The sequence below is a fragment of the Bufo gargarizans genome, chromosome 8, assembly GCF_014858855.1.
Source record: "Bufo gargarizans isolate SCDJY-AF-19 chromosome 8, ASM1485885v1, whole genome shotgun sequence".
NCBI classification, from domain to species: domain Eukaryota; kingdom Metazoa; phylum Chordata; class Amphibia; order Anura; family Bufonidae; genus Bufo; species Bufo gargarizans.
This window is the reverse complement of record NC_058087.1, coordinates 81,465,903-81,485,536: the sequence shown is the minus strand read 5'-3', so window position 1 is coordinate 81,485,536 and position 19,634 is coordinate 81,465,903. Positions and strand designations below refer to the sequence as shown.

At 42.4% G+C, this 19,634-nt stretch overlaps 1 protein-coding gene and 1 non-coding gene across 4 annotated transcripts in view; both read right to left on the bottom strand.

Moving 5' to 3' along the window:
• PARD3B (par-3 family cell polarity regulator beta) overlaps positions 1-19,634 on the bottom strand; it is a 1,547,452-nt gene that overhangs the window by 1,458,327 nt on the left and 69,491 nt on the right. For all 3 annotated transcript variants that reach the window (XM_044302617.1, XM_044302618.1, XM_044302619.1), the window contains exon 2: positions 13,034-13,135. In XM_044302617.1, coding sequence (XP_044158552.1) covers positions 13,034-13,135 — 102 coding nt within the window. The remainder of the gene's footprint in view (positions 1-13,033; positions 13,136-19,634) is intronic.
• Positions 18,707-18,813, bottom strand: LOC122945894. The gene has a single exon (XR_006391166.1). It is a non-coding gene; the product is annotated as a U6 spliceosomal RNA (small nuclear RNA).

Sequence of the window (19,634 nt, the reverse complement as noted above, 5' to 3'; positions counted from 1 at the left end):
TCAAGGGTTAAGTGTGTCCTATAAGAAACTTTTTTATAATTTTTTCTGAACACAGTAAATGTTTTCCTACACCAGGCATGCTCAACCTGCGGACCTTCAGCTGTTGCAAAACTACAACTCCCAGCATGCCTGAACAGCCTACAGCTATCAGCCTACAGCAGGGCATTGTGGGAGTTGTAGTTTTACAACAGCTGGAGAGCTGCAGGTTGAGCATGCCCTGACCTGTCCTACACCATAAAAGACGAAAGGGAATTATAAGCGAACCCTCAGACCACAAGTGGAGAATGGTTTACCTTTCATCCAGTAATTCCCACCACTTTACAGATACTGCCTCGGTCGCTCAGTCTTCATTTGTCATAAACTTGGCAGAGGTTTACTTTATGTAAAGACAAATGCTGTTATGCAACAGATTTGGCAGCACTACATAGCGCAGCTTTTTAATCTAATTACAAACCACATTTGGAACATTGTATTTATTCCGTTTTAGATAAGTGAAAAGAAGGGTTTGTTTTCTGAAGGAATGAGCTGGTATGGTACTACACTTTAAATCATGGATGCATACGATGCCACCGTCCTGCTGTTATCAATTGAAAATGGATGTGTATACGTATGTGTGAGGACCCTCCAAAAACTAACCCACCAAGTGAATGATGCTGTCTACAACATTATTTCTCAGAAACCGGATGAGCCTGGTATTGCATTATATTCATATTCAATAACGCAAGAGCCCATGGACAGACGCGGCAGTGTTTCTGGGGGGGAAAAATAAAAGGGTCCTTTTTCATACTTCTGTTCGAGCCTTTTAACTTCTTAAAGACCATCTGCTGGCTCTTGAGGACTCTACAGTACCGTGGCATCCTGCAGAAATGTTCTTGCAATCTAGCAGACGTAGGACGGGTCCTCAGTTGTTAGACACAGCTATGGCCTGCCTTCACTTTACCTGTATACATGGCAGTCAGGTGAATAGAGAAAGCAGCAATGCTGCCTACTCTATTGTGTCCAGGCAGATAACAGCTGATTAGCTCTGCCCCCACAGAGGAGTGCTTACTCCTGTAACTGGTGCTCATACAGATGCCCCAAATACAGCTCAAAAGTGTAAAAAATATATATTTAAATGTTCCTCGGGGATCTTTTATTACCTATTGAGGGATATATTGTGTATCAAAAGCAAACACATAAGTAAAAAATATATAAAATATAATAAAAATAAAAGGAAAGAAAAAAAAATGCCCATGCCAACCCAAAATATTGCCACTGCCAGATCCGTACTACCGCTAGCCCATGTGTGCCGCCGAAAGGTCGCCCTGGCCCCATTCACTATAATGGAGACAGGGCGGAGGTCGGACCACAGCACGACAAACATGCCAAGAGGCAGCCGGAGAAAAACTGCTTCACACATGGGCGGCACACATGGGCTAGCGTTAGTACGTATCTGACAGGCTGTTCCCCTGCCGGAACAGCCGGCCGGACCCTGCTAATGCTAATGTGAAAGTCGCCTTCCCCGACAGATCCTGAGCCACCACTCTGATTCTCCAGGCTCTGTTTACCCAGTTGCAGCCAATCACTCATCTTTAGTACACCACTAAGGCCAATGATTGGCTGTAGCTGTCACGTACTGCCGATGTCATGCAGTGGGGGAAATAGAGCCCAAATAGAGCCCAGCCCAGTAAGTAACACTCGGGATCCCATCTGTTCTGAAACTGGACAACCCCTTTAAGGGGTTACGATAACTCAAAATGTTTACCCACATTTCTATAAATTAGCATTCGAGTATTGTGGCAAACTGTGCAATGTTAAACACACACTTTAAGAGGTTCTTTTAGTCTTAAAAAAAATGTCCCCCTCCCCAAGTAATACTGTCATAAGGGATGTGGTCAGTGATTGGCTGGACTGGTTACATACCGGAAAAGCAAAGCTATACCAATGTAAACATAGACCAGCAGTGAACAGTCACACAGGAGGGGCTGAGAATTTTAAAAGCATGAGGGTCTATTTTTTCATTTAATCTGCAGCAGGTGGATATTTTTTACAGCCATGAAAGTCCTGAATGTATCTAGAGTGGTGAAATGGAAATATATCAAGCTTTACATACGCAGTACTGCAGGCAGTCAGTAATGGAGCAAGGCACGCTGGCAGTGACTGACCTCTCTGTTCTGAAGACAGAATATACAACGTCTAGGAGAACACTTTCAGAGAAAACAGCATCTCACAATCCATTTTACAGTACACCAATAGGTGGCAGCCTCACAGTTACAGAAGTCCCTGTTATATTAGTACTTCACGCTAGAAAGGGTTAGCTCACCATCTACACTGAACACCTTTCCACATGTATCAATACTTTACAGCCATGTCTCTGTGCCACAACTATGTGAACATAAGTAGCTCTACCTATGCACACAACCATTTTTCGGGTCCGCATCCGAGCCACAGTTTTTACGGCACGGGTGCGGACCCATTCACTTCAATGGGGCTGCAAAAGATGCAGACAGCACTCCATGTGGTCAAGAATTACTCCTGACCGTTGTGCACGTCTGATCTGCAACTACAGGAAACGTTTGGTTGAAGTTATTGCTGCCAAAGGAGGTTCAACCAGTTATTAAATCCAAGGGTTCACATACTTTTTCCACCTGCACTGCGAATGTTTACATGGTGTGTTCAATAAAAACATTGTAACATTTAATTATTTGTGTGTTATTAGTATAAGCAGACTGTGATTGTCTATTGTTGTGACTTAGATGAAGATCAGATCACATTTTATAACCAATTTGTGCAGAAATCCACATCATTCCAGAGGGTTCACATACTTTTTCTTGCAACTGTATAACAGCAAGCCATTCTGGACAATCCCAGGAGACATAAATAGGGACCTCACATTTTAAAACTAAAATGTAATTAGAATGAATTAAACATATTTTCATCAACTGACCTTTTGATAGCCAAGACTGGTATTCATCTTAATTAATATATAATTGATTGGTGTAGAAACGTAAGAGGAAGAGATCTTGTTTCCTTCAAACTCACTGATAAGCCCCAGCGACAGAATGCACAGGGTGGATTAGCAGAGCTGCTGCACTTATTGATACAGGACCACACATGCAGATTAAGGCTACTTTCACACTAGCGTTCGATCGGATCCGTTCTGAACGGATCCGATCATATTAATGCAGACGGAGGCTCCGTTCAGAACGGATCCGTCTGCATTAAAATGCCAAAAAAAAGCTAAGTGTGAAAATAGCCTCGGACGGATCCGTCCAGACTTTCAATGTAAAGTCAATGGGGGACGGATCCGCCTGAAGATTGAGCCATATTGTGGCATCTTCAAACGGATCCGTCCCCATTGACTTACATTGTAAGTCTGGACGGATCTGTACGCCTCCGCACGGCCAGGCGGACACCCGAACGCTGCAAGCAGCGTTCAGCTGTCCGCCTGTCCGTGCGGAGGCGAGCGGAGCGGAGGCTGAACGCCGCCAGACTGATGCAGTCTGAGCGGATCCGCTCCATTCAGACTGCATCAGGGCTGGACGGCTGCGTTCGGGTCCGCTCGTGAGCCCCTTCAAACGGAGCTCACGAGCGGACCGACGAACGCTAGTGTGAAAGTAGCCTAAGGCCTCCTGCACACGACCGTTGTGTGCACCCGTGGCCGTTGTCCCGTTTAACGTGTTTTTCTGCGGTCCCATTGACTTTCAATGGGTCAGTGGAAAAATCGGAAACTGCACCGTTTGGCAGCCGTGTCCGTGATCCGTGTTTCCTGGCCGTGAAAAAAATAGGACCTGTCCTATTTTTTTCACGGCCAACGGTTCACGGACCCATTCAAGTCAATGGGTCCGTGAAAATCACGGATGCACACAAGATTGTCATCCGCGTCCGTGATCCGTGTCCGTTTTTTCCTATCATTTCAATGGCAAACTTGACTTAGATTTTTTTTTCATTTTTCATGTCCGTGGATCCTCCAAAAATCACGGCAGACCCACGGAAGAAAAAACGGGCACGGATCACGGTACAACGGAACCACGTTTTGCGGGACGTTAAAAAATACTGTCGTGTGCAGGAGGCCTAAGGCTACATTCACACGTCAGTATTTTTCTATAATCCGAATTTCGGTCCGTTTTTTGCGGATCCGTTGTTCCTGAAAATGTTTCCGTATGTCATCCGTTTTTTGCGGATCCGCAAAAAACGGAAACATGTATACATTTCAATAATCAAATAAAGTTGTTTGGATTTCTTTGAAAAAAAAAATAATAATAAAAAAATAAAAATAAATTTGCTATGTGTTTCCAGGAACGGATTCCGCAAAAAACGGAAAACATACGGAATGACATCCGAATGTCTTCCGTTTTTTGCGGAACTATTGACTTTGCATTGTACCAGGATCCGATTTTTCAGATACATAATAGGACATGTTTTATATTTAAACGGACATGCGGAACGGAACAACGGAAACGGACAGCACACATTGTGCTGTCCGATTTTTTCCAGGACCCATTGAAAATGAATGGGTCCTGATCTGGTCCTGATCTGTTCCGCAAAAAACGGAACAGATCAGGAAAGAAAAAACGGACGTGTGAATGGACCCTAAGGGTGAATGAACACATTGCAGATTTGTATGCATAAAATCCACACCAAAACGACATAAAAAACTCACATAAATCCATACTGGTGATGAGCGAACTGGGTTAGTTTACACAATCATGCCAATCCCTAGCTCAATACATGGTTTACAATGTATGGGTCAGTAGTCTCGTGAACGCGCTGTTACTGTACACAGTAGCTCATGCATTAATGTATTACACTACAAATCCAAACACAAGTTCGTTAATGACCATGGTGCACGCCATGAACCCGGGTTCAGATTCTTAATGTAATACATGTATGCATGCGCCACCACTTACAGTACACTACTGAAGTCTCACGTTTAGAGATCAACAATAAAAAAATTAATTCGGCTGCTTTGTTGAATTTCACAAAGAAATTTGATTTGTGACGAATCGCATTTCTTTGTATGTAGCGGGCGCAATAACAGGAAATGGCGATTGTGCTGTCCCCCCATCATTGAAACCCTTAAATGCCACATTCATCACTGATAGCGGCATCTGATGCTACAATTGTGGGCTTTCAGGAGTTAACCCGGTAAAATGATATATACACACACACACACACACACACCCACACCTTATCCATTTGCTCGCAGAGAGGCCGGTGCGGCTATCTTGATTGAAGACACCACGCAAAATCTCGCATGGTGATGTGATGACGTCATCATGCTGGCCGGGCATGGTACCATGATCACTAATGACGTCACCACGCCCAGCCAGTGCACTGGTGTTGTGACATCACACGTCACCAAGCGCGAGATTTCACACGGTATCTTCAATCAAGATGGCTGCAACGGCCTCTTTGCGAGCAAATGGATAAGGTGACTATATTTTTTTAGCTGCCATTTTGGGAAAAATAGCTTTGTTACCACGAAGCATGAGGAAATTCAGCTTTGCGGCTAAATGAAGTTTCCTAAAATTCGGATCAGAGTCAATTCATTTGACTTTGATTCGCTCGACACTACTAATTAACCTCCGCCATATTGAAAGCGCCTCATTGGAGGCCATACATGTTAAAGGATAACTGTTGTATTTTTTTTATTTTTTTTTGGAGTATTGGATTGTGGTGATTAATATCTCCTTGGTGGCCCTATTTCAACTTTTCACTGTGTATTCAATTACCCTTTAATTCCACATTTTTGTTCCCTGTAGTGCCTATTTTTACCGGTGCTTAAAATAGGGTTGCTAGGCATGGTCTCTATCTGTTGAAGGACGGAGGACGCAGAAGCAGGTTGGGTGCATAGTCAGATTACAGACAGCCAGGGACTGTAAGTAAATGATTAAAGCCAGGTCCTCCCCAGCAGCTGATAACAGTGCCTGGGCTGTGTGCACTTCTCCCTGTCCCTGCGCTTGGCAGACGCTCCCTCACTAAGCAGACTGGGACAATGCAGAGTTGAAGCAGTGCACAACAGGGAAGGGAGATCTGCCGTCTGCTCAGTGTATAAATGAAAGGAACATGTGGTAAGAGGACCCCTTTTTGCTGCAGGAGATTAACCCTTTAGGGGGGAGGGCTCTGGTTACTGACACTTTTTAGTTATGTAGATCAGGCATGCTCAACCTGCGGCCCCTCCAGCTGTTGCAAACCTACAACTCCCTTCATTCCCGGACAACCTACAGCTATCAGCCTAAAGAAGGGCATGGTGGGAGTTGTAGTTTTACAACAGCTGGAGGGCCGCAGGTTGAGCATCCCTGATGTAGATGAACGAACCGGGTTCATCAAAGCAGGGCGAAGCGGGTTTGCGCATCACTTATCCGCACTATATAATATTTATTTTATGCGGTTTTTTGGCACAGATTTTCTGTTTATGTTAATAACCCCATTGAAATCTATGGGTAAAAAGACTATATATAAGGTGCGGAATCACACAAACAATTGACATGCTACAGAATAAAAAATAAAAATAATCCCAGGAAATCCGTGCTGAAAGACCACACGTAATCTCCACCCATAGACGGTAGAGAATATGAACCAGTTCCTAAAAATGAAACCTCCATTATATTTTTTCATAAGAACAGGGAAAATAAGAATGTTTCCTAAATTTGCCTCTCCAGCTCTGTCACGCATTAGGCTGTGTTGGTGATAATATTAGGAGACCCAAGACTATCCCACGGCTCTGGGACCACTGGGCAACCATTAAGCATTCCAGTAAGATGTGTGAGGAGACTGCTATCTACAGTATGCTTCATTGTACTCCAATCTCTACACAGTCAACATGATCTATTAAAATGCTACAGCCAACCGCTTGGCAAATTTGCAATATATTTTGTACATCTTGACACATTTCAAAAGATGGGAGAAAAGGGCGGCGCTTAGAGGAAGCGGCGTGGCAGCTGTGGCCCCCAGATTAGCTATAATTTATGCCTGAAACTGCAGTAAACTATAGTTCCAATCTATACTAGCGCCTATCTACCATACAATAGAATTTCTAATAAGGCTTCTTTCACACTAGCGTTTTTGCTGGATCCGGCAGGATCAAGCAAAAGTGCTTTTGTTAATGATATTACAACCATCTGCATCCGTCATGAACAGATCCGGTTGTGTTATCTTTAACATTTCTTTAACATAGCCAAAACGGATCAGTTTTGAACTCCATTGAAAGTCAACGAAGAATGGATATGTTTTCTATTGTGGAAGAGAAAACGGATCCGTCCCCATTGACTTGCATTGCGTGTTTCCCAGGACGGAAAGCAAAATACAACATGTTGCGGTTTGCTCTCCAGTCTGGGAATGCAACTAAACGGAACGGAATCCATTTTGTAACATTACGTTCTGTTCAGTTCAGTTTTGTCCCCATTGACAATGAATGGCAACAAAACTGAAGCGTTTTTTTCCGGTATTGAGAGCCTAAGACTGAATTCAATACCGGAAAACACTAGTGTGAAAGTAGCCTTAGTCTTATTTAAAAGGTTATTCGTGAGGTATAAATACTACTCACTCTTTTGAAGCTTTGATTGTATTTTTCAGTCCTTTTATTTTTCATAGAAGTAAATCGCTATAATGCATAGTAATCCTGAGAGCACTAAACTGATTGCTACCCCTTGCTGCGCGATGTTTCGGGGGTCACACTCCTTAATCATGCGTGCCTGTGGGTTGTAACCATGCGCTTTACATACAATCTCTTTCCATTATCATTATTTAACATTTACATATATTCATTGATAGCTTCAGTTTTCACAGACGTACATAAAATATTTATGTTGCATTTAAAACCAGTTACTGAGATGCTGATCATAGAAAATCTTAAAGTTGCAGATTTTATTTAACCCTTTAGGATATAGTGTCTCCATTTTCATTATCCACTAGTCTCATATTGCAGCAATCTCAGTTTTTTTCTGCCAGAGTAGTGCATTAATGCAATCCAGCACTAGCCATTTATGTTTCATTTCATAACTGTGTCGCAACAATGTAGTTTTGCTATACTTCTTTTCCTTTGTTTCACGTGTATTCACCTCCTGCATTTCCATATATAGTTATAATATTAGATTTATGTTTGCGATAATGTCACCTTTTTATGTACATTAGATGTACAGAGTTTGTACACTAATATTCCCCAACATGAAGGACTCCAATGCGTCAGGGGGATATTGATGCAGGATGTCAGGTCTGAACAACTGCATGATCGCCTTCCTGATGACATTATTGGAGTTCGTTCTTACAATAAATTATTTTAGATTTAATGAAGATCACTACTTGCAGCTGCAGGGGACTTCAATGGGGTCTTTCGCTGCGCCAAGTTTTACAAATATTTTCATGGCGGCATTTGAGAACGAGCATATTTTCAATAATGGAAAATTAGAAGCATCATCCACACGGCTAGACTAATCACCTAATACTATACAGTTCCTAGATGTAGAGATTAAGAGAGGAGACAATGGGAGATTTACTACTACACTATATACCAAGCCAACTGATCAAAAGAATATATTGCTATATTCCAGCTATCACGCCCCAAACGTATTCACAAATATACCAAAAGGTCAATTTACGAGAGCAAAATGCATCACTAAGGTTACTTTCACACTTGCGTTCAGAGCGGGTCCGTCTGAGGTCTGCACAGACGGATCCGCTCATATAATGCAGACGATGGGATCCGTTCAGAACGGATCAGTCTGCATTATATTTTAGAAAAAAATTCTAAGTGTGAAAGTAGCTCAGACGAATCCGTCCAGACTTTACATTGAAAGTCAATGGGGGACGGATCAGTTTGAAAATTGAGCCATATTGTGTCAACTTCAAACGGATCCGTCCCCCTTGACTTACATTGTAAGTTTGGACGGATCCGTTTGCCTCCGCACAGCCAGGGAGACACCCGAACGCTGAAAGCAGCGTTCAGGTGTCCGCCTGCTGAGCGGAGGCCAAACGCTGTCAGACTGATGCATTCTGACCGGATCCACATCCACTCAGAATGCATTAGGGCAGTACGGATGCGTTCGGGGACGCTTGTTAGAGCCTTCAAACGGAACTCACAAGCGGAGCCCCGAACGCTAATGTGAAAGTAGCCTAAAAAGGACCACGAGTATAACAAGCATCAAAAATTTGTTGATTGTGGTTACACAGGGAGATTGAGTAAAAACATTAGTAATGAAGTAGAGAGAATTTCACGTGAAGATCTATTAGTCAGAAAGAAAGAAAGGCCAAGGAAAATCGCTGCATGTATATAGGGACTTATGATAGACACGCGACTCTCATAAAAAATGCTATAAATAAATATTGGGGATTATTAAAACATGATATAAAATATGGCAATCAATTTAATGAAAGACCTAGCTTTTCCATATTGGAGAGGTAGAACTGTAGGAAATACACTTATCAGAGGCGACATCAAAACAAAAAAGAAAAACAGACTTTTTAAGCTGCAAGGAAGAAAGGAACTTTGCCATGTTTATCCTGTACTAACTGCAACTCCATTTTAACCCTTTCACGCCCAGCATCGTACATGTGCGGCGCTGGGCAGGTGTTTAAAGATGGCGCCCGCTCCTGCCTGCTGTGGGCACCATAGCCGCGGGTGGCCGCCTGCTTCTTCAGGCAGACACCCGCGGCTAATGTCCAAAACCAGTAGTAATGCCAATCATGGACATTTAACCCCTCAGATGTCAAATATGCACATCATGGGTATCGCGATGTGCGAAAACGCCCATTTTATAAAAATATAAAAATATATTCCGCATACGGCAAACAGCAAAACGGAAAAAAGCATCCAAATGGCCGATTCACTCTGTTTTAGTCGCTTCATTTTCTACAAAAAAATGTAATTAAAAGTGATCAAAAAGTCATACACACCCCAGAATGGTATCAATGAAAAGTTCAGATAGCCCCCCATACAGCTCCGTACAGATAATAAATTTTTTTTATAGGAGTCAAAATATGGCGACAAACAAATAAAACCGATCCCCCTCCACCCCCACCCCCAAACTATACATATAAGGTATCGACGTATTCGTACTGACCTATAGAATAAAAGTAACTGGTCAGTTTTATTGCACATCGAACATCGTAAATAAAAAACCCGTAAAATCTCTGTGGTGGAATAGCTTTTTTTTGCAAGCCCTTATATGGCTATGTGAACAGAAAAATAAAAAAGGTATGTCTCTGGGAAGGAAGGGAGCGCAAAATGAAAACACAAAAAACAAAAGAAAAAAACTCTGTGCCTTAACCCCTAAAGGACTGGGCTCATTTTCACCTTAAAGCAGGCATCCTCAAATTGCGGCCCTCCAGCTGTTGCAAAACTACAGAGCAGCGTCAAGAATCGGGGGCTGCAATGGCACAGCAGCAAGGAGAAGGGGTTAACAAGGAGCTCCCTCCTTGTTAACCCCTCCATACAGCGGTCCCTACGGACCTCAGCATGGAAGGGGTTAAACGGCTGACATCAAAGCACAGATGGTCAGCCATTTCAAGCAGAAGGTCAGGAATCGGCCATCCTGGAAATGAGAGGGGGAGGGCGGGATGATCGCAAACCGCAGGTCTGAATTGATCTGTGGTTTGCAGCGATCGCAGATACAGGGGGGTCACAGGACCCCCCTCGGCATTATCCCAAAGTGCCTGCTGAATGATTTCAGCAGGCACTCTGTTGCGATCACTGCCTGCCGCGCAGCGGTGATTGGGAATACACAGGGCGTACAGGTATGCCCTGTATCCTTAAGTTCTGGGACATTAGGGCGCACCTGTGCGCCCTGTATCCCCAAGAGGTTAAGGGGTTAAAAGGAGATTTGATATATCACCGAAGACAGGGATATAAAATCCCAATGCGCCATTTTTCTACGTGTATGACAAAAAAATGTTGTTTATGGCTTTCGATGTTCATATAGTTTATGGTACATCGGACAGACAAAAAGAAAAATAAAGGTATAATTAAACGAACATAAATCTAATATTAGAACGATATATGGAAACACAGGAGATGAATGCAGGAGAAACAAAGGAAAACAAGTATAGCGAAACTACATTGTTGCAACACTGTTATGAAATGAAACATAAATGGCTAGTGCTGGATTGCATTAATGAACTACTCTGGTAGAAAAAAAAATTAAAAAAAAGATTGCTACATATGAGACTAGTGGATAATGAAAATGGAGACACTATATCCTAAAGGGTTAAATGAAATCTGCAACTTTAAGGTATTTCTATGATCAGCATCTCAGTAACTGGTTTTAAACGCAACATAAATATTTTATGTACGTCTGTGAAAACTGAAGCTATCAATGAATATATGTAAATGTGAAATGATGATGATGGAAAGAGATTGTATGTAAAGCGCATGGATACAACCCACAGGCACGCATGATTAAGGGGGCGTGACCCCCGAAACATCGCGCAGCAAGGGGTAACAATCAGTTCAGCGTTCTCAGGATTACTATGCATTATAGCGATTTATTTATACGAAAAATAAAAGGACTGAAAAATACAGTCAAAGCTTCAAAAGAGTGAGTATTATTTATACCTCACGAATTACCTTTTGAATACGACCAATAGGACTGAGTGGATTATGGGGATATAATTGTGGAGCCTGAGTGAGGTTCTGAATCAGGTCGTGGTATACTACAGGTGGAGCAACAGTCGATGATTGAAACCCTTTTGGCATAGATCATATTTCTATCTCACGTCCATACAAACAAAGGAAACCATGCAGATGTCTTGGATGTAACAAGCAGAGGGTCAGAAAGCAGGGGTCATACATAGGAGATAAATCTGTCACAGGGGTCCAGTAGCAGTAAGAAATACATGCAGTTTAGTATGGTTTACTTGATAGATTTACCTATAGTCTCTGTGTAAATAAATCAGTCGGTAGAAAAGATAAATGCAATATTGATCATGCTGTTATATGATACATATGGCAAACAGCTCAAGAAAATAAAATAAAATCTATAAAAGAGCAGTTAATCTGAATAATATCTGCAAGTAAATTTAATGAACTTATTTGTTTTGATCCTGACTTTGTACCGCCACAGAAACCTTAAAAGGGGTTGTCACTTCAGCAAATGGCACTTATCATGTAGAGGAGGTTAATACAAGGCACTTACTAATGTATTGTTATTATCCATGTTGCCTCCTTTGCTGGCTGGATTCACTGTTCCATCACATTATACACTGCTCATTTCCATGGTTACGGCCACGTCTGCAGGGCAGATACGAGGTGGCCGGGATGGAAGCTGCGCATGAATGCCTGTAAGCACTGCCAGGGTGCTGGTCACTAGAGAGGCTAGCGCTTGTGCAGGCGCAGCTGCCGCTGCTGATTTACGGGGTGATCGTAACCCCTGGAAACGAGTATAAATGGGATGGAAAAATGAATCAAACCAGCAAAGGAGGCAATATGGATAATAACAGTGCATTAGTAGGGGCATGGTGTTAACTTTCTCTACATGATAAACACCATTTGCTGAAGTGAGACAATCCTTTCAAGGGCTGAGTTCTTAATTCCATGTAATGTGCCTGTGTATTATGGCAACCACTATAAGTGTGTGACATTGAAAGGAGATTTCGGCAGAGATTCTGGTGATAAGGTAGCCCCTGTAGAACACAATGGTTGTTAGAAGTAAAAAGAAAAAAGTTAAGTTTGTCCTGATTAGCACTGACAACTTCACGGGGACATTTTTTTGTGCATCAACGGCATGAATCGGTTGTTCACATTAGCATTATTTTTGCAGCCAGTGAAATGTGATAAAATATCAACTAATGTCAATCAAGGCCATCTGCAGTACGACAGAGCCAGAGTCTTGCCACAATGTTGGCACATGGATTCAGACAAAAATAAAATGATAGAGTGTCACAGAAGAGCCAATAGAAGTCTATGGGCGCAGCATCATGGCTCAGTACAGCTCGGAGGCTGGACCGAGCTGTCGGACGCAGAAATGCAAAATGCTGAAAAGTGAAAGTGTTAGACAAGTGCGTCTGCTTCAGCGGCCAGTAACAAAACGTTGTTCCTTTTACTGTTACTTTCTCTTACCTTGTCTTTGTCTTCAACAACATCTGCAACAACATCATCAGGGTCTAATATGCCTCCATCTTTGTATTCTAAGTGATGAATCTTCACCCAGTATCCTGGTACCTGAAAAAACACAAATACAAAAGTTTTCATTAAAGGTGTTAACTCCTAATGTAAAAATTGAAAATCAGACATTATGCAGTACAGGACAAACTCCTAACAAATCTAGAAACTGCCCTGTACCTAGCATGGATCCAGAGCTTTCGCATTCGTTGCCCAACTGTTCGGCTACATTTATTTCAAGATGATAGCTCAAGGGGGCATGTCCTATCTGCTGTAGCTCGGGAGAGGGGAGGGTCCTTTATGCTGCAGTTCTCTCACTATCACACCTCAAGAGGCAGAAGGATGGAACTGAGCATGCGCATCCACCTCAGCAAGGTGGACAGAAAACTAGGAAAAAGAACAACCAGCAGGAGGCACTATACAGTTATTGAATAGCTCAGTGGTTATGCTAAATGTTTAGTTACATGCAATTCAGATCCAGGTGCTGGTTTGAAAACTGCAGAACCCCTTTAAGCTTTAGGATCAAACATAAAAAGCGTTGTCTTCAACTTTTATGCATGACTTCACAAGAAAAACATTATTCAGTTGTAAATGGCCATTATACCCGTGACTGACAGCTATCTATGTGTAGATACTGGTGGCAGATTTACACCGCTCACTGGTCAGGCAGATTACTACAAATCTGCCCTTGTAAATGTGCTGCTGATTACCCGAAGAACAAGCAAACGCCCGTTCATCAGGTGAAATGATCTTTGATGCAGCACATTGTGAGCAGAACAATGAATCTGGCAGCAGCCTGTCCCTTCCTGATCCCCGCCTGCTCGCTGGATACGTCTGGCAGAACATGCTATCACTGATAACACCTCCCACGGCATACTATATACTAACCTGCTCCAGATTGCACCGCATTTCATGGGGACAGGTCCTCTTTAAGGACTACCAAATCAGTATATTAGAAAAATGTATTCCTTTTCAATGTACATTGAATAAACTTGGTTTACAAAGAATCTTTAATAAATTATATAGAAGTAATACTAAGAAGCAACAAGTAACCTTTAATACTAGATATATTTCATGTCATAATGATTTAAAAGTCCTCATTCACAGGCTAGCTCCAAAATACTGCTCTCCGCAGAAGACAGATTGATTAAACATATTGAATTTCAGCCTCTGCTAATCTTTTTATCAAATTTAGGTGAGAGGCTGGCCATGTGTAAATGAGAGGTTTCTAGCATGTGCTAAAGCATTATGATGGCAAGAGGGATTGATGAGAAATGTGCGGATCAAAACCCCTAGCTGCACAAAGACAGTTCTATAAATGTGAAGCTGCCTGCTTGCATTCTAACGAAGGACTAATGGAAGGAAGGGAAGGCTGTCGTGGGAATGACTGGTGTAGTTTTGTGACATTTGTTAGTACAAAAACTGCTGAATTCTTACAGAATTATATATCATTTTACTATATGTAGGAGTTGTGTCATCTGGGACTTTGATTGAACATCACTGGGATATGCCATCAAAGTAAGCTAGATGTGTGTCTCAGAGATGAGACCCGCATCTATCTCCAAAACAGGCCCCTGAAAGTGAAGAAGAGCGCCCCATGCTCTTTATTCATTTCTAAGAGAGTACCGAAAAAGCAGAGCAAGCACGCTCAAGTACTTCCACAAGCCCAATAGAAATGAATAGAGAGCTCACCACACAAGCGTGGCCACTTCTGTGGGGCTGCTGGAAATAGCTAGGCCAGTGCCTGGATGTTATCAGAACTTCCGTAGAAATGAAGAGGGTAGCTGCTCTCCACTCATTTCATGGGCCCCCTTCAGCAGATAGGCCCCAGAGGACCCATATCTCTAGATGCTGCCCCAGCTCTTCTCAGGCTGAACTGTTAGGTGGTTAAGCAGCTGATAAAAGAAGCATCAATAAAGCATTTTCTTTGAATTTGGGATTGTATTGTTCCTTTATTACTCCTTATGGAAATGTATCAATGAAATGACAACTGGACATTAACATCCACCGTTGTAAAATAGTAGTGCGCTGCCTGAACACAGCCAAACTGACCAGGGAAAGATCATTTTGAAAAAGGGAAATAGTAACATCCCGTTGTCAATGTATTCATATACTTCCTAAAAGAATAAACGAGGGACAGAACAATGTAAATTTCTAATAAAGTTGCCTCAGAACGGAGTTGTTATCCATGGAAAATAGAAAATCGAGAGATGACCGGCCTCCATAATCATAGCTAGCCCAATGGTGTGAGTAGTTTCCAGGGGTTGTCCAGGCTTTTACTATTGATGACCTATCTCTTCCTGATCAGCGCTGCTGTCTATAGCAAAGACCATAGGCAGCAGCAGTGTACAGGAATAGAAAAGGGAGACGGCACATGCGCACGCCGTCTCCTCATACAGCTGATCGCTGGGGTCTGACACATGGCATCTTACATTGATGACCTATTCTTAAGACAGGTCATCAATAGTAAAAGCCCGGGCAACTGCTCCTCTGGAATTCTGGGGAAATAGTATGCACATGAGCTCTGCTCTGGAAGCATTAGAGGAAGAGTGCACTTGAAGTTGGGGAGCAGGGCAAAAGAAGTTTGTCCTTTAACAATTGTGCTTTTGGAACTACCTCGGAGCCTGTACAGTGGATTACATTCACCTATATACTGCAGAAACAGTGAGAAAACCAAAAGCTTAAGTTGATAATAAACAGCCAATTCTAGCCAGGGAGGTTCTCCAGAAAAAACATCTTAAGTGCTTAGTGTGCTGCTGCCAAGAGTGAAACGTCTGTGTGGCCCACAGGAATGCAGCACACACTGCCAAGGTAAAATGGTTGAGGTGGGTCCAAGAAAACTTTTCTGTTTAATAAAAGACATTGCTCATGTATGTAACCAACACACAACAAACAGCTTGGCTTTGGCGACACTGATTTTTCTCTAATGTACTTGGTTAAAGTATGTAATCACAAGCAAATCTAAAGGCCCCCCCCCCCTACCTGGGCTGATCATCTTTAACCAATGATTGTACTGCATGGGGACGAACAATCGTTATTACGATCATTCTTCCCATACAGTTTCTCAACATAACCTTGAAAACAAAGACGAGCAGGTGGTTCAGGTATCGCAGCAGCCAGTCCTGAGATCATGATCAGCTTAGAAACAGAACCTAAAGCCTGGATTACACCTGATGATTTTTTGGCAGATGATCGCTAACGAGTGCTTGTAATCTATCAGTCTAGTAATGCCGCCAACTGGCTGATGAACGAGCAAACGCTCATTCATCAGGCAATCCAAATCTTTTGACAGGTTAAAAAAATCATTGTTTGCAGGTGCAGATCACGGTGTCTTATCATGATCTGCTGCTGGCAAACAGTGGTTCAGTGTAGGGAAGAGCAATTGTATAATGATCGGTCCTCCCTATACTGAGGAGACCTCTGCATGTAATATTAGCAGTCTATATCAAAAATTAAGGCGTTTTCTACCATATACCTTTATGCAATCCACAGGATATGCCATAAAGTCTGACAACTACTGTGACCGCCATCTATTTGAAGAGCAGGAGACTGTAGACCCCATTTCTACCAGGTAAGGTGGCTTCCACCTCTAGGCACTGAATGAAATGGTGGGGCAAACATTTTCTAACTTATACAGGCTTGAACAAAGATAAGAAAAACATGGGTTAGGCTACTTTCACACTTGCGGCAGGACGGATCCAACAGGCTGTTCACCCTGTCGGATCCGTCCTTCTGCTATTTCGCAGTGCCACCGGACCGCCACTCCGTCCACATTGACTATAATGGGGATGGGGTGGAGCTCCGGCGCAGCACGGCAGTGCACAGTGAAAGGCCGCCGGACTAAAAGTCCTGCATGTCCGAAATGTGATGGCGGCTTCCTGTGGCGAATAAGGGAATGCTCAATTTTCCAATAGGCAGGATTCCCAGAGGTTGGATAGATGGGAAAATGCCTTTAAAAGATTTTTTTTCAGCACAAATGACAGAATAGATTCACTGCCCCACTGAACTGCAAGAGTAAATGTCATTTAACTTTTTTCCATAAATTAATAGAACACGTGACTACGAGAGACTTAGTACTATATCTAATCAGAGACAGGCTTCCGTCTCATCTTAACAGACTCTTCTCCTGCTCCCTCTTTTTCAATAACTCTCATTTCATTGCTCAGAGCTGCCTGCACCCTTAATAATAATTAATAATAATAATAATCATTTATGGGTGGTATTATTAATAATAATCGCCACATCCCAATTATTTATATAGCGCCAACATATTACGCGTGATTTAACCCCTTCCCAACCAGCATCGTAATAGTATGGCACAGCGGGACGTGACTTGCCGCCCAGCGGCGTACTATTACGGCCCGCTGATCGGGCGGGTGAAGGAGCTGCACCCACACGATCAGCTGCAGAGAACCGGCTGTATGCGCCGGTATCTGTCAAAAAATAAAAATGCTCCTTTTCCCCTGATTTTATAATAAAAAATTTGAAAAAGAAACACACAAATATTAGGTATCGTCGCGTCCATAACGACCGGCTCTATAAATATATCACATGATCCACCCCGTTCGATAAACACCATAAAAAAAAGAAAACTGTCGAAAAAAGCTATTTTTGTCACCTTACATCACAAAAAGTGCAACACCAAACAATCAAAAAGGCGTATGTCTCACAAAATAGTACCAATCAAACTGTCATCTCATCCAGCAAAAAATTAGACCCTACCTAAGATAATCAGTCAAAAAATAAAAAAGCTATGGCTCTCAGACAATGGAGACACTAAAATAGGATTTTTTTTTTTTATTTCAGGTTAAAATTCAGGGGTTCATGTACAGACAGTAGTAAATAACATAGCAACAAACAAGTCAATAATTAGAACAAGAGGAATGAGGGCCCTGCTCGCAAGAGCTTACAATCTATGAGGATAATGATAACATTACACAGAGGTCTATGGAGAGGGGTGGAGGAGGAGAAGGAAGTCGCTGCTGCAGACAGGCAATGGAAGAGTGACTGAAGCTGCTACTGATCTGTAGGTGATTTAATTCACTTATGGACTGTTATGATATGCTATAAAAATATCCTCCATAACTGCTGCTGTTTTTCAGGTTGTGCTACATAGCTAGGGAGCAGGATCCCGTTTATGCATGGGCAGACATGAAACCATCTAGTCTCCGCCCACTACTTCTGAAAAATACAAGAATTACATACATATTGCAGAGGGAAACCTGCAAAAATGCAAGATACAAGTCTTAAAACGACAGAAATATTGCTGTTACTCATGTGTAGCCACATGGCAGCTTATTCTAAAAAAATTGCCTGAATTGACAGTTACAAACCCCTTAAGGACTGCCACCCTACATGTATGGTGGAAGTCCGCACGTTAAACATGGTGCAAGCTCAGTAGGATTTGTGTCGTCTGGGACCTCGTATATCAATACGATATGCCATTACAATTCTGGTAGGTGTGGGACGCATCTCCTAAATAGCAGATATTAAAAATAAAAACAAAAAAAGAATTATCATTGACAATCGCCACATCCCAAAATGCCCAAACTATCAAAATATAAACAAATATATCCCATATGGGGAACATTAATATGCCCTAAAAACAGGATAACTGGACAGACAGCTCTGGCATCACTTGTACGCTTCACAAATTTGTGCGTCATCCTTTCGCAGGGGCCATGCTAATCTTATCTGTATCTTTCCAATTTTAGTAAATGTGCTGCCATAGCGAGCACCTTCGGCAGCACATATACTAAAATGGAAATGCAAATTCGTGAAGCCTTCCTTGTACATGGTCAGGGCTGACTATAGAAAGCTCTCCCGTCTCCAATCAGGTCAGTGGGAAACCCACTGACTCAATTGTAAGGGCAGCCCCCTCTGATCACACCGTGGTCATGGGCCACAGAAACCAAAGAATTACCAGCTGCAATTAGAGCTTCTGTCAACCTTGGCTCTTAAGCAGGATCCAGAGCTGTTCTTAGTGCAGGAGTGCTCCTGGTGCCGACAACCCTCCTCTACTGCAGAACGAGGACCTGCTCTGATAGCCATTAAAAGAAGGCGGGCAGTCATTATATCATAGCGGATACCTCCTCATCAAAGGAGATGTGTCATCCGAAAGTGAACTATTGTTTAAATGAGATCTATGTTTAACATATTTTTAAAGAATTTTTGGTGTCAATATCTACAGTATATTTAAACAAAAACCATAAAATTCTACAGTTTTTGCACACAGGTCACACAGAGCATGCCTAGAAGACTGTTCGATAGAAGTCAATGAGGCCTCCTTTGTGTCTATGGCTCAGGTGGCTGCCGTAAAGCTATTTTTTAATGCTTTCTAAGGCCTCTTCCACACGGGCGTCATGTCTTTTTGCACGAATAAGAATCGGGTTCGTTGCGGGCAAATAGGCGATATTTCCGTGCGAGTGCAAAACATTGTAATGTGTTTTTGCACACGTGTGAGAAAAATCGGCATGTTTGGTACCCAAACCCAAACTTCTTCACAGAAGTTCGGGTTTGGGTCAGGTGTTCTGTAGATTGCTATTATTTTCCCTTATAA